General features: G+C 40.5%; 1 protein-coding gene across 1 annotated transcript in view; it reads right to left on the reverse strand.

The window, feature by feature from the left end:
- CAP2 (cyclase associated actin cytoskeleton regulatory protein 2) overlaps window positions 1-16,460 on the reverse strand; it is a 136,267-nt gene that overhangs the window by 5,677 nt on the left and 114,130 nt on the right. Inside the window, exons 8-11 of the mRNA XM_060163624.1 lie at window positions 6,604-6,784; window positions 5,354-5,529; window positions 4,246-4,369; window positions 4,069-4,151 (exon numbers count right to left, since the gene is read on the reverse strand). Of these exons, the coding sequence (XP_060019607.1) occupies window positions 4,069-4,151; window positions 4,246-4,369; window positions 5,354-5,529; window positions 6,604-6,784 (564 nt within the window). The remainder of the gene's footprint in view (window positions 1-4,068; window positions 4,152-4,245; window positions 4,370-5,353; window positions 5,530-6,603; window positions 6,785-16,460) is intronic.

Raw genomic sequence — 16,460 nt, forward strand, 5'->3', positions numbered from 1 at the left:
CAATTCTTTTCACATAAGTCCTTTGCTAGATAAAAATCTCACTGGCTGAATGTGAAGCTTAAATGAGATAATGAGTGTCTAGGTATTCTGAAATGTATTCATTTCAGGAGCCCAAACTGGAGACTTGGTTCAGGCTACTCACTGTATAGGTAAATAGTACCATACACAAGAGGAGGTGGTTCTTTGTATTGTTACAAATATCAAGTGCTATAAACATTATGATCAGTTTTAAATTTCTTTTTTAACAGTCAGTTTTCAGATATTCCCACCCCCCAAATCTCTACAGGCACAGACTATTCCCCCAACGACCATATTACAACTACATAATTTTCCTTCTCGTAATGGTAATTGAAGTGATAACAACATCTCCTCTTTCACCCTGAAGAATAGGCTGGGTTGCAAATTAAAGGAGCAACTCCTGTGATGGTGAAGGTGATGTAAAGAATTCCTTAGGGGAATCTAGCCAGGTCACCACACTTCTCTGTTTTCTCCTCTCCCCACAGAAACTGGACACCAAGTTGGAATTGAGCCCCAGTGCCAAAAGAAAAAAAAAAAAAAAAAAGGCAGAGGTAGTTTAAGGTCAGGTAAGCACAGGGCTTTGCCATAAATAAAATAAAATAATATCTATATGTATATATCAAGAATGTGTCAGCAGTAATGTTTTGGCAATTTCTAGGTTTATTTTATAATGATGAAGAGCATTTCCATAGCGACCAGAACTGTATGAATACCAGGCAAGCAAAGGGAAAGAAGTAAATTGTCAGTGTGTCTTAGGAGATTCATTTATGAGACAGAGTGGGGTCACACGAGGATAGCACATTTAGCACATAAAATGCTAAAATATCGATGTATCTGAAAATCTGAAAAGCAGTAGACTTTTTAAATAGCCCTGAGAGGATAAGAATTGTCATTTCCACATCATTTTTAGTCAATATTTCCTTAGAGTAAATTATATACAGTACATGCCTTTTTTCCCTGGTACTCTGTAAACATTTTGAGAACAGAGATTGTTCCTTATCAGGAGAACCGGACTAAAAAGTAGCTCCCCTGTTGAGTGACAGGTGCTATGTGACCTTGCCCAGGCCAATGCTCTAGCATTTAATACATGTACCTGTATTCTTTGTTTTTCTTAAATTTATTTCTCTATACGTTTAAAAAAATTTCCACATAGTATCTTAGTCTCCTCTCTCCCATAATTTGTACTATTTTTCTAGGATAGTTTGCAAAAAAACAGAATTACTGAAGTAAATCATATGAACTTTCCTCTGTGCGCTTTTCCTCCTTTCAATCTTTTTAACAGCATTATTGAAGTAAAATGTGAAAACAGAAAATTCACCTGCTTTAAGTGTACAATTTAATGATATTTAGTGAATTTGTGCAACCATCACTTCAATTCAGTTTTAGAATATTTCCGTCATCCCCCAAATACCCCTCATGCCCATTTATAGCCAATCTCCGTCCTCATCCCCAGGCAGCCTGCACTAATCTGCGTTCTGTCTTTATTGTGTCCAGGCCCTTTTAAAATAGTTTATTAAATGTTTTAAATAGGTAATGACATTCGCTTGGTTTGAACATCCAGAAGGTTGAAGTGTTCAGTAAAATGTCTCTCCCTTGTTTCTGAACCACGCTGCCAAGTTTCTATCCCTCTTGGACAGATAACCATGATTTATCCTTCCAGATTATTTTAAGGCCCATAGCCTTAAAAATGTATATTTCAAACATAGAAGCATACAAAGAATAATATAACAACAATGTAAATACATATATGCCTGTTAAACAGCTTTATCAGAGTTTAACGTTTTGGCTCGTTTGCCTTTTTTTTAGGACTATCATCTTACAATATAGTTGAAGCCCCCTCTCTTCCATCCCCCATCTCACTGTCCTCCTTCCTTCCCTCCACAGATGTAACTACTCTTCTGAATTTTGTATTTACAATTCACAGCAGGTTTGTCTCTTGCGTAAGGTGAACTTGAGCCCTCATGAGTATATTTAAAATGTGCATATTGTTTTGCATGTTTTTGATCTTTATATAAAGGGACACATTACACAGTGCCTATTGTTCTATAATCTGCCTTTGTCACTCAAGGCTGCTTCTGAGATTTTCCTATTTTTATACATGTAAGTGTAGTTCATTCATTTATTTAACCACTGTACAGTATTCTATTAGGTGGATTTATTTATTCATTTACCAGCTGGTGGACATTTAAATTGTTTTTGTTTTTATTGCCATTATGGATAATACTGCAATAAACATTTATCCATGTCTCATCAACATTTGTACTAGAGCTTCTTTAGTGCACACACCTAAGAGTGAAATTGCTTGGTTACAGGCTATGACTGCCTTTGACTTTATTAGATGGTGCCAATTTGCTCTGCACAGTGAGTGTAATAGTTTACTCTCCCAACACTGATGTATCAGGGTTCTAATAACAACGCTTGTACCATGAGACTTTTTAATATACAGGCAGTCCTCAAGTTGCACAGTTCGGATACGCATGCGTTTCAGCTAACATGCCCCTTGCAAAGTAAGGACAGCCTGAATTCAAAACTGTTGAGTGTAAGAAGATATAGCTAATTAATCTGCATTTCTTCTTCTATTAGGCAGGTTGTGCATATGTTCATATATTTATCAAATACTTCACTTTTTCTTCTCTGAATTGCCCTGATATTCTTTGTCCATTTTTCTACTGAGTTGTTAGTCTTCCTCTTGATTTGTGTTAAGTTCTTTTTTTTTTTTTTTTTTTTTTTGCAGTACGTGGGCCTCTCACTGTTGTGGCCTCTCCCGTTGCAGAGCACAGGCTCCGGACGCGCAGGCTCAGCGGCCATGGCTCATGGGCCCAGCCGCTCTGCAGCATGTGGGATCTTCCCGGACCGGGGGACGAACCCGTGTCCCCTGCATCGGCAGGCGGACTCCCAACCACTGCGCCACCAGGGAAGCCCTGTGTTAAGTTCTTTATAAATTCTGGTTATAAATCCTTTTTGATTATCTGCATTGCAAGTATCTTTCTTCAATCCATGCCCCATCTTTCAGCTTTGTATGTGATGTCTTCTGTTGAACACATAAATTTTAACGTGGTTAGATTCACCTGTCCTTTTCTTTATAGTTTGTGCTTTTTGACCCTAATTGCTTTTCTACTGATTTTCTTTTGTATTTTATTCTCAAAGTTTAAAAGTATTTCTTTTTATAATTAGGACTTTACTTTTAAATATGGTATGAGGTAGAGATTAGATATTTTTTTCCCACATGGAGGGTCCTAAAATACATCTCCATGTATGTGCCAACTATTGAATGTACTACTCTAGTTAAAAGGGGCAGTGGTGAAAAGCCTAGTAAAACCAAAGAGAACAATCTATACAACTAGCAGCCAATTTTAACAAACATTATCAGGAAACATCAGATAATAAGGGGTGATTAACAATATGAAAACAGTGTAATCAAAGATAGTAGTTATAGCTGGCCAAAGTAAGAAGTCATTTAGCTTTTGGCATGTTATAAAATCCCATTTGGCTAAATAAATATTGCTAAAGCAGTGCAGATTTTCTTCTGTTTTGCAGATTCAATTGCAATCCTGCTTTCCAAGTTGTTTTTCTGATAATCTCATTGACTCTTCAGAAAAACTTTACCCAGAACCAATTTTTCCTGAGGGAAATAAATTCTCTTCAGCATGGTACTATTATGCTAGGAGAACCTCTTAATATTTCGGTTCACTCATTAGTTGATTTATTCCAATCACCCATTCATCAAACATTTATTGGACACCTACTATGTTCAGGTACTGTGCAAATTTCTGGAGCTGTAAAGATTAACTGGCTGTTCTTGAAATAGAAATGGTAAACTAGTAATTGCTGTGCAAGATAGGATGTGTTATAAGAGGTTAAAAAGGGGGAATTAACACTGTCCAAAAAGTAAGAGAGGGCTTCAGAGAGGAGGTAAAGACAGAGCTATGTCTAGAGGGAAAGAGAATAAGAGTTTTACAGGTGGACATGGAGGGCCCCTTGTAAGCAGAGGGGACGTCTAGGCAAAGCCATAGGTAGTGGGGGCCAGGAATGGCTGAAAGGGTCAGTTACCTGCATCTGAATGTCCTTGGAGTTGATCACTTCCACAATGCCCACCACATTGTCAAACACAAGGCCAAACTTCTTACAGCTGTCTAGGGAAAAAAAAAAACAATCTGCTAAATTCATTCAGCATATTTATACAAAGCAGCTTATCATAGTAGGTACAGACCCATAATTCTGCCCTACCAATTGTAATGGAATTTATTTTCCCTTTTATCTGTAGAGTAGACTTGCTGCATTTGAAAATGTAAGCCACCTGTCTCAGTTCAGTCTCTGAAATCACAAGGTCATTCCTGTCCTCTTGGTATTCCTAAAATTAAAACATATGCAAATATTAAATATAAGGATGCATAAATCAAGTCCACCGCATGCTGCAATCACTGTGGAGCATTCACCAGTTACAGCTTCTCAATATGTTCTTCCTTTAGGAACCATTTTCTGAACAAACCAAACTGCAGGTCTGACTTTGTCACTGTAATGTTGGGAATGAGAGGAACGGCTGCTTGGAAGGGGGGTCGGTGTCAATTTGTGAAACGTTAGGCATCAGGCACGCTGGCTAGTGGGCGGGGGCTGCAGCAGGGATGTGAGGGCTTTGGGTTGAGTCTGGCCGCTGAGTCTGGACTTGATGCTGCAGCACTATCTGCAAGTAGGAGTTGGACAAATAAACCAGCAAAGGTCACAACAGTGGTCTAAGTCCCAGTGTACTTTCAGACCATGACAACCTTTCTGGGGACTTTGTTCCTCCATCTTTAGGGAAGGCCCCTGAACTGGCAGGGGGCACCAGCTTCCATCCACATTCAAAGTGTCTTTTTCCTGCTCAGACAACTGTGAAAGTGGTGGGTGACGCAGTAGGTTATATCAGCACCTCGGCCAGTGGAATAGGATGAAACATCCTACAGTAGATCAGAATGGGGCACAGATTAAAAGTTTCCAGAAAGAGGAGTCAAATTCATAGAGACGGAAAGTAGAAAGGTGGTTGCCAGGTGGTGACGTGAGGGGGAATGGGGAATTATTGTTTAAGTGGTGCAGTTTCAGTTTTACCAGATGGAAAGAGTTCTGTGGATGGATGGTGGGGATGGGTGCAGGACAGTGTGAATGTACTTAATGCCACTGAGCTGTGCACTTAAATGTTAAGATGGTAAATTTTGTGTTATGTGTACTTTACCACAATTTTAAAAATAATTTTTAAAAAGTTGAAGAAAAAATGGGAAATCCTTAAGACCCTGGCAAACAGTTTAGCCATTGTTTCTTTCATCGGAGTATGTCCTAAATAAAGTTAAAGGGCTTCACTCACCACTCTCCATTTCTTCCCTTCCAACTCTAACACAGGAGCATGTTTCTTAGGAGGATGAGACTGGGGAGACTTGGGGCCTGGAGTGTGGCTTTTGGTAGGAGATGGAGTTTGTCCTCCGTTAGCCCGGAGGCTGGGATTCTTGTATGTCTTCTGGTCATCAGTAACATGCCGGAGCCCTGGGAAGGTAACACATAGACACATTTCCTACATTTTATGCAAAGGGAAATGTCCCTAACTTCTTGTATCAACATGATGTAAACAGCACAGGTAATGCTATTTTCATAACAGTTGAGTGTTTTCTCAAGGGCAGTATGCAGAGGTTGAGACCTATGTAAGTTTAGAGCTAATAGAAGCCCTGTAAGTATTTTTTAATTTGAGGAACCTCTAACCACATGGGCTCTACCACATGGGCTGCAGGACTTTAGTTCCCTGACCAGGGATTGAACCATTGCCCCCTGCAGTGGAAGCTTGGAGTCCTAACCACTGGACTGTCAGGAAATTCCCCTTGAGGAACCTCTTCTTGAAGGAGATAAGCTAATAGATAAAAATTATGCAAAATGCAAACCCCCTCGCCAGAAAGGATTCCATGATTTACTTCTGTCATAGCTAAATCATTTCCTAGATACAGTCTAAAAAGTTAGAGCATTTCAGTAAGCATAGGTCAGAGTATGGAATCGACTTAAGGGTTATGAGTCCATTCCCTTCCTTTGCGGATGAGGGGACAATGCAGCCAGTTGCAGCCACAGAAATAGTTTTGGTTCTTAGCTCCCAGCACAGCACACGAGAACACTTATACCATAATTCCTATTACCCATGCAAAGCAAAAATACATCTGCATAAAGTTTTTGGCAACATGAATTTATTAAGTATATGATTAAAAATATTAACCATTCACAAAGGTAGTTCAATGATATAATTCTTTGACAAGCCCATACACCTCTGAGGACAGAGGTTCTATCATCTGTCATTTTTGTTTCACTTGATCTTGATGCCTGGATTGTAGCTGGTGCTGAAGCATCCAGGGCTGAAGTGGTGACACAGTGCGGTGGTCCATTTAGAACCTAGGATCTCTGAGTTCTTCTTTCTGATCCACCCAACAGCCCACTGAGCCCATCTACCTTGAGATGAAGAACACACGGCTCTCCATGTAGTAGGGACTGGGATGGAATGATGTATCCATCACCGCGGGCTCTGAGGAATCTGTGTGCCTGAAGCCAGAGGGGGACAGCCTCAAGGTCTGGTTTTCTCACCTTTTGTAATTGCTTCCCCTTGGTTAAGTTGTGCAAACAAAGCTGAGCGTGAAGGAGAGGACTCCTCTCTTCTGCCCTCACTATCAAAGGGTGGAGGTGGCCCTGGAGGAGGTGGAGGTGGAGGAAGGCCAGGCCCAACGGAGAGGACAGACAACGCTGATGCGGTTGATGCTACTGGACCCTGTGGGAGAGAGAAGACGGAAAGCACTCTATTGAGATGATATCCTTGCTGAGAGCTGGGATTCTGCCAACATCACTTAGAACCTGTTGTCAATGAGGGAGTGGGGTTCGAGATTCACAAAGGGCACCCAGGGGTATACCTGTGCATCACGGGTCTGTTTGGGAAGACCTGGGACCAAGTGGGGGTTTGCCTTGGGAACACGGAGCATCACGTAGCTGTACAGCCCTGTCAGTAGAAACTGCACGTGCCAGATTCACGCTGCCAACTCAGAGGCAAACAAAGCCATATTCACAGGTTCATGGCCAAAGCTCAGGATATGAATGAAACTGGGCTTTGGCCAATTGATAATCATAAGAAAAAAGTGGTCCAACTAGTAAGAGGATTCTTTTGGGGACACTGGGAATTACAACCACCAATGAGATAGAGAGAGAGACAGGAAAAATATTCAGTGGTTAGCTTTATGAGCAGCTAAAGAAAGAGATACTGAAACTCTTTCTCTGCAACTCATTTTTCAAGTATGCATGCCTCAAACCGAACCCCAAGTGAGGACCACATGTGACCTGGATGCCTGTCAAACATGAAGGTGATCAGGGTCCAGGATGCTTCTGATGGTTTGGTTCATCTAATGCTGACTGTTAGTAAACCAGAGAAAATTGTATTTTGCCTGAGCAAGACCTATGCTTATTCTCTTCTCTGCTATGTGAAGTGCAATCTTTGTTTTCTATATGAAGTTCTAACAAATTGAAATGTCAGTAAAAGGTGATAGACAATAGAGGGATTTGTTTCAATGTTTTGAGAGGACCCCACAGACGAAGCTGTCACAGAGCTTAAAACTAGTAAGATAGAAGCACACGTATACAATAACCTTGTGTTATGTACCATTTTACTTTTAAACCCTGAAGTAGAACTGTATGACTATGACAAAGAATGAGAAGTTAATTCAAGTAAAAAAACGGAAACTATAAAAATTGAGAGTGATGAAAATGTGCCTGAGGCTTATATATTTTCAGTACGAAATACGATATGTAAAACATCACATAAGTGCTAAATATTAACAAAGACAGCAGATCCTTATTTTTGTAAACAACACAGTATTACAAAGTGTCAATATCAGGAAGTTTTAATCTGTGGCAGTTTTCCGCTGAAAATAAAAAATCCACACTATTTTCAAAGTACTTATACAATCCCTATTTAGTGTAGAATTATCCTGAAAATAAAAGGTTCTTCTCTTACTGAGAATGCACATCTTAAAAACTGAGTAGGCTGGAGGTCTCATCTCCTGAACTGATAATTTGTGATAGTTTTTTTTGTTTATAAGGAAAAACAGCCTGACTCCATCAGGATTCTTGGGTCAAGTAGAAAATGACTGCACAGTTCTTGAGACTGACTACTTTGTTTTTTTTTTTTTAGCATTTTAATTATTTCCTATTATGTTACTGGGGTGAAATTTGAACATTTGCTCTGAATCATAAAGTGTAAAATATAAGCTTTGCACATCAAACAATATTCCAGTTCCAGACACTCAGAGCCACGACATATTACTTTTACTCACAAGCACATAATAACTCAAATAGTCAGCGAAGGGCCAGGCTCCTCTCCCACATGCGAAACACTGCAGCTTTAAAGCTCTCCTATTTTGTGGAAAGGGGAGACACCACCGGCTTCTAAATCTTAGAATGACTTAGATGGTTCCCCAGCTCTCAGCATTCATTCTTTCATGGCTCTCTCCAAGAGCCATTAAAGGACACTGAAACCAATAAGCCACATATTCAGCTTCTTGGAACTCTGATACATTCAGATGGCTGACCCAGGAACACCAAACAAAGGATTTTACTGCAACAAGTGTTGACTCTAAAAGCCAAAAAAAAAGAGGAGAACTCAGGACCAGCTGAAACTCTGCCACTGGCTTATCCGTTGTGCGTTGGCTCATTCCTGCATCGGCCCCAGTGAGAACACACACCTGGGCTCTAGTTTCCAGGGTGACTTGACAAGCAGTGCCCAGGGGCTTTATCGTACAAGTGTCCTCGAGAGCAAACTCAGAGAGTCCCTTACCAGGCGCTCATGGGCTGCCCCTCGTGATGAACTTATCTTCGCCTCCTCTTCTCCTCCTGCAGGCAGGTGGGACCAGGGCTTTCTGCGTTCTCACGTGTCTGGCATGAGCAGCAGCCGCACGGATTGGAATCACAGCCCGACGCTGTCTTCACGCACCCCGGTGAAAGAGGGGAGACCGGCAGGGAAGGGAAGGGAGCCAGGAATTCTGGAAAAGCTCGTCCATGCCAGGCTCTGGTTGTTTCCACTCATCTAACACATATTTAATGCTCAGTGTAGGACAGGCTCTATGCCAAGGGGTTCCCAAAGTTGTCTGAACATCAGAATCATCTGGGGATCTGTTAGAAGTTGCCAAGCCTAGGCCACGCGGCAGGAACACTCTGGGGAGGCAGCACACGGGCATTTTCTGAAGCTCCCTACAGGTGACTCCAACGTGCGCACAAGTCTGGGAACAACCACGGCATGCTTTGTGCTGAGATTCGTCTTAGTCGTCACAACCACATCACTAGGAGTGAAATCCCCCTCTCACAGAAAATAAAGCAGGAAGTCAGAAAGTATGACCCGATATTAAATGGCCAGTAAATGGCAGGGACATAATTCAAGCACATATCTGCTTGATTCTAAAGTCTTCTTCAGGGAAATCCTTTATGCTGTATTCAGACGTAAAAAAAAAAAAAAAAGCCACTAGTCAAATTAACCAGAGGTGTGGGCGACCCTACACATATGTCGTGTTGCTCTTGGGCCTCTGTCTTAAATATACGTGAAGTGTTGGGAGGCGGTGTAATAATTTAATTTTTATCTCCACTACTCCTTGCTCCCTCCCTCTAATGCCTTAGCAGCTGACTGGGCTCCTATGGCCAACTCTGGAGCCAGGCTTGATCCCATGGGGATATGTCTTGAGTACTGACACTGGCATCTCAGCATCAAGTCACCCTGGACGCTAGTTTGTTCTGACTCTGTGCCTGCGTTCTAGCAACTGGACTCTTGCCTTATTCACTTTTCCTGAGTACCCACGGGTGCCAGTAATGGGGTACTTGCACCCAAATCTCAGTTTCCTGCCTAGTGTCTAAGTTGTTCTGGGATGGGGACCTGCCCCCCCCCCACGCCCTGGGGACTGGAGATTTAAGGGCATTGCCCCTGGGTGTGATTTATTCTTAGATAAAATCTCATGGCAGAGGTAATGCACCAGGTTGTCTAGACTGAATGAGAAGTAGTGGGTCAGATCAAGCCTACAACCTCGGTTGCCTGTTGAGGGATCTGCTGCTTCTTGTTCTCAATGGGATATGGGCCTTGTGAGAAGACTAGCTAAGAGGGGAAAGGAGCACTGGCAGGGGGGCAGATCTGGCCCAGCTCACACTGTGAGTCAAGGCCGTGCAGGGATACAGATGGAAACTTCCAGTGGGCAACTCTGTCTCTGAGCCTGCACCAGGAACCTGAGAGGGTCCTGGGAGACTCACAGGGGATAACCTTTAATTAGGTTGCAGATTGCATTCATTTCCTGGAATAGAGGCTATGGGGTCAGATTTACACATACAGAATAAGGGACATTTAATAAAAGATGCCGTTCCCTTGCAAATTATCTGAGTATTTCCGGTCCTTCTAAAAAAAACCCTTAATAAAACAATCTTCTATGGTGTGTTTTACCCTAACACAATTTTACTTCTAGAGTGTAGAATTACACTTCTAGAAACTCAGGGCCTACAGAATTATGATATCCTGTGACTTGCACAAGGTCACACAGACTGGAAAGTAAAGGTGAGGTGAGGGCCGAAATGAAGGAAGTCGAAGGGGGAAAGGCTTAACCTGAGTGAAGGAGCAGCGACCCCCACACAGCTGCTTTTTAAAGATGCTACCTTATCCTGACGAAATGAGTCTGAAGTATCTTAGACCCCAAACTGGAAACAACTGAAAAACACATTTTATTAAAGCCATTGTAACAATGGTTTCCAACTGGAAAAAAAAAAAAGCCATTTATGATTTTAAGTGGCCACATTTAGGGTGCAGGTGTTCACTTATGTTGTAAGAACACAGCACAAAACCTAACAATGCTGCTTCTGAAAGCTCTATTAAGATTAATTTTGAGAGCAGATGTTTATTTACTTTTTTTTTTTTGGAGTCGGGGTAAAGGCGGCACAAAGACTTTTTAAAACGTCTGCCAATCCCTTTCTCTAAATTAATTTCAACTGTCCTGGGAACAGCCGCTTCCTCTGCCTTTAAATATATGAACTATAATTATGAACTAATGAAACCATTGTATGTGGCATGTGGCAAGCTCGTAATGTTTTGGTTATATATACTATATATGTAAAATTCTATAATTGTATTACATGGAATATATTTATGTACTAATGTGCATCAGAATTTTTTCCATTAAATGTCACTTGAAATAATTACCTATCATTTTATTACCTTGGAATTTAGGTTTTATTCTGAAAGGGAAACTATTTCTAGTTCTTAAACGAAATCTCCACATTGTTTTGACACATGTAATTAACAACCACTTCTATCTCCCACAGCCCATACCACTGTCTTAGTTATCCAGTTAATTCAGCTACAGTCTAGCTTTGGATCTAAATAATCTGCAAACGGGGCTCCAATTCTCCATTTTGTTGGGTCTGTTGAAAGTAAGACTAATAGACTACTTTTAGATGGAGGTTTTATGTCTTTGTGATAAAATTAAGCAAAAAAGTGAAACACAGCTCCTTAGGCAAAAAAAAAAAAAAAAAAAAAAAAAAAAATCAGCTACAAAGAAAAGTTTTCCATCTAAGATTTTCTGTTTAAGAGTTACATTTTTGGGGAATTTTCAACTTTCACTTTTTAAAGTCTAAGATTTTTCAAATTCAGCAATAGGGGTAGCAGATGATTTGGTCTAAATAGAACCTCTTTAATAGACTGAAAGTCAATTAGAATAAGTAGGCTCGTTTGTCCATTCCACATTTGCCTAGAGCTACCTTGCAAGGAACTGGGTATATGATGAAGAAGTAGGCATATGTCTTGTTTGTTAAACTTTTTGTTTGTTAAACTCATAATCCAGTGGGAGTGTCGAGTGCACAAAATAGTAGCTGCAGATTCAGTTTGATATGTGTCGTGTGTCACGTGAACAGGAACACTGGGAGCACAAAGGAGGGTGTGGCCAGCTCTCCTCAGGACAGTGGGGTCAGGAGAGCCAGAGAACGACTTAGGCCGGGGCCACACCATCGAATGCTCTGTAGAGGACACAGGTCTTGTAAGGAGAGACTGAGGGAGAAATGTATATACACGTAATATTAATCTCCAACTTTAAGAACAGGCCTGGCAACCTACATCTTGGTGTGTGTTTTTCCCAATTTCTTAAAAGGCAGAGACCGAGAAAATCAAAATCACCCCTGTGACAGTCTCTTGGAACAGATGGATTCTGTCCCTCACAGCAGAGCTTTTGTTATGATGTTTCTTATATAAAACTAGCTTAGTGACAGCAATATTTTGAGCCACCATCTTTAAGTATTTGTGGAGATCACAGATAAAGCTACAAAATGAAACAGCTGACATGCAGTGGCACTGTTTATGGGTTTCCTCCCACCCCCCATCCTTTCCTTATGGCCACCACCTCAATTCCCCTTCACACACACACACAGATGGCTGTCTTCAGTTTCTTGGTCAGGTTCTCTCTTTTGCTGTCCATCTCAGAGACAGCCTGGTCCATTAATCGCCTGGCTTACACTTAATGCTTTCCAGGTACATTACATGTGCCCTATTATACACTTTAAAAGTGTTCAGGGACTTCCCCGGTGGAACAGTGGTTAAGAATCTGCCTGCCAATGCAGGGGACACGGGTTTGATCCCTGGTCAAGGAAGATCCCACATGCAGCGGAGCAACTAAGCCCGTGCACCGCAACTACTGAGCCTGCGCTCTAGAGCCCGTGAGCCACAACTACTGAGCCTGCGTGCCACAACTACTGAAGCCCACACGCCTAGAGTCCATGCTCTGCAACAAGAGAAGCCACTGCACCACAACGAAGAGTAGTCTCTGCTCGCCACAACTACGGAAAGCCTGCATGCAGCAAAAAAGACCCAACGCAGCCGAAGATAAATAAACAAACAAATAAAGCGTTTAAAAATCACAAAGCCATTTCAGTCACAAATACACTTAGACTTATTACTTTAACCTGCTAAAACTATAGGACTTCACAGTGTTTTACAACTGAGCCTTTTGCCAATGCTGTTTATTAGTTTTTCCAAAGATGAAGAATCTCAAATGATCTTAATGTAACATGGCACATAAACAGGATAATAATAAACCTCTCACATACCACAAAAGGAGGGAGGGATTAAAAGAAAGAACTACAGTTTCAGAACTAAAGACTAACTTTCTATATACATAAACTAGTTTTCATAGCAGTAAAAATACTTCACAAATTCATGGTTTAGGGTTTGTTTATATTTTAGCCATCAAAACTAGTTTCTATTTTCTGAAAGGTGTACTTAGATCAAGAACTTGGTGAAACTGATACATTTCCAAATTTGTCAATTTCTATAAGTATGTCCAAATTTTACATGCATATTTATACAACACTTCTGTTGGCAGACAACCATTTTCAAGAAAAAAGACTGCACATAAACAGATAATCATCCTTTATACCTGAGTATAAACCAAAGTGAATTTGTGACTTTAATCTCTGTTCTCTTATTTCTATCACTTCCTATAATTTTTAGACTTCTGCCAATGAAAGCAAAGTTTCTGGGGGCCTTTCCAGGAAAACAGAATTGTTAAAAAATATTACAATGAAGAGCTATATAATATTTTAAGCATATGTTTATTAACAATTTTTAAAAAGTCAATTTAGGGAATATTTCCTATTTCATCTATGGTAACAGAATACTACTCGAATTTCAAGTTTCCATAAAAATACCAAGGGTACTTATATACCGTCAAAATAAAAAGATGGTCCCACAATTATGAAGGAAATGTAAGGCCCATTTTGATCACTTTTCTTCAGAGGCAAGACACCAAACTCCCTTAGCCCAAGACAGAGGTACAACAGGAAAGGTAATGAAAAACCCAAATCTCACGGTTTCGCCAATAACTTCTGATGGTTTCCTCATCCCCATTCTCCCCACCCTCCTGGGGTCTCTCTATGTTATTCGTTTGATAATCTGGAGAGATGTGAAATATGGTGGTAGATGAAAAAAGAACAAGAAACAAAGTCCCTTCAGAGAAGGAAAAACAGCTTTAAATTGGAAAACAGCCTGAGAATACCTTACACAGTCTATATCAGTTTGTGGAAACCAGTAACTTAGTGTTTTTATGCTTACTGTTTCCTAATTTATAGATCTGGATGTGGCCCTTCAAAAACCACAGGTGGTGATTCCTGTTGTACATGCCCAAAGCAGAGATGTTTGATAAAAGCAGACCAAGCCCTCAGAGCAGATTCCAGAGAATATGTTGAACACAACCTAATTTGCTCAAGTGACCCAGCTATTTTGCATAAATTGTCTTCATAAGTAGCTTTAATGATTGGTTTGGCCTATTTTTTGCTACTGCTCTGTGGACCAAATCTAGGATTCCCAGATTGTTTTTTCTTCTTGTCTGCCAGCATTGGCAGCTTGAAAATATAATTTCTCATAAAAAAAGGAAAGATAAAATTAAATTTTCCATGGGAAAAATGTCCAGAGTTAAAGATAGCAGAATATACCCAACAAAGAGACAAACTATAGATAGCCAACAGTTGTAAGACCAAGAGTGATGTGTGGCTTGAATTATCTGGACTGTGACTTCATTGGGCCAGAAAAGCCTAGATCTGAACAATCATTGAATTAAAGTTTCTGTTTTGCTTTTGGATTTTAGGATCATAGAGAAATAACTGTATTTCTTAAATTATCCATCCTTGGTAAACGGCAGCGGTGGGGAGTGAGGCGAAGTGAGAGCTGTTGTGAAGATGATTTACGTTTGGCTCTGTACTATTTACATTATTTACTTAGGAAAAAATAAAAAAATAGAAGCATCAGCATCTCCTGAGGTTTATAGCTGAGGTGCACTAAAGACAAAGTAACTTTTGCCTCAATTTCAGTTCCAAATTTTGCAGGAAAGGTCTGGGAAAGTGTCTGTGATTAGCTCAGCTTCTATCAAGGGTGCAACCTGGACCAATAAATCTGGACTTAGCTCTATGTTATATTCTATGAAGGGTTTCTTTTACCTTTAGAAGACAATCTGCACCTTCCCTCCATCCCTTCTTAAGAAAACCTTTTTACTTAATCTAATATTAGCTTGTATTTCCTGAGTTTATACCAACTGGGAATTAGGGGCATGCAGATGGCAAGGGACAAGTGCAGGGAAGGCATTGCCGTTGCCTATAAGAAAATGCATTGTACATTTCCATTACCATCATTTGATATAAGAAATAAAGGAACAGTATTTACGTGGCTCTTAAACAATGAACACAATCTGTAGTTAGTGGAATAAGCCTCTGGAAATTTCACTGTGAAGAAATGCAATTACCAATTACTGTGTTCAATTTAGCAAAAGTGTTTGGACATTGTCTGTATTTAAGGCCCTGTACCAGTCACTGCTGCAGATCCCATGCAGAATGAGAAAGAACCCTGCTTTCAATGAGCTCACAGCCTCAGAGGAGAGAAAAGACACTTCCATTCTCCCTGACAGCAGGCAATTGGCTCTTAGCCTTCATGTTTCTGCTCAGGTTGTGCCTTTGTTTGGAAGGCTCTTCCCAATTTACTATCTGGAAAACTCTTACACACCTTTCAAGGCTCAACTCAAAGTTCTCTTCTTTTTGTCGGTTTTCTGGAACTCTCCTAAGAGGAAATTTTCTGTTTCTCTATTGCAAGGGCTCATTAGGAACCCCCTTATTATGATACTTCACATTATATCGTAATTATTTGTCTGTGAATTTGGGTTTGGTCATGTCTTGAGCCCGAGCTCTGAAGAGCCACTCATTATTCATCTTAATGTCACCAGTAATGCACCCAGTGCCTGAAACGTGGTAGGTGCTTCATAAATATTTACCGAAATGAATAAGTAACTGCTTTATAAGGTAGAAAGTGCTAAGCATCATAAAAGAAGTACAGATTTTAAGAAGTACTACAGAAGTTCTGTGGAGGAAAAGGATAACTTCCAGCTTGGAAGGGCATGGTAATAAGCAAGGGAGGTCAGAGAGGCTTCTGGGAGACAAGACCATTCGAAATAGACCTTGAAGGATGGATGAGTCAGATTTGACACAGGGAAGCAAGAGGAAGGGGATTCCAGGAGGAGGGTACATGAACATTGTCATTACAACAAATAAATGCAACTGAATTGTTAGCAATCACACAAGAACTTACAGATTCACATAAGTACTGTCTTTCAAAGCATTAGCTTCTGATGCGACACACTTGTTTAATAAAAAACTACCAGCATTCAAAACTTTCTTTTAGGACTGCCTTCAGACCTGTTTACAAAAACACACATACCAAGTAATCACTCATGCCTTTGTATTCTGCTCTTTTTGACTGAAAAGAGTTATTACTTGAATTAATCCTTCTCCAAAGAGGGTCTCAATGGCTTTTGGCCATTTGAAAAGATAAAATTCACTTGTGAGGAGGGAAGACTTGCTGTCACTTAGTATCCTAAAAAGGATGGGCCCCAAATTTCAATTGC

Source organism: Lagenorhynchus albirostris, chromosome 10, assembly GCF_949774975.1.
Source record: "Lagenorhynchus albirostris chromosome 10, mLagAlb1.1, whole genome shotgun sequence".
Classification (NCBI taxonomy): domain Eukaryota; kingdom Metazoa; phylum Chordata; class Mammalia; order Artiodactyla; family Delphinidae; genus Lagenorhynchus; species Lagenorhynchus albirostris.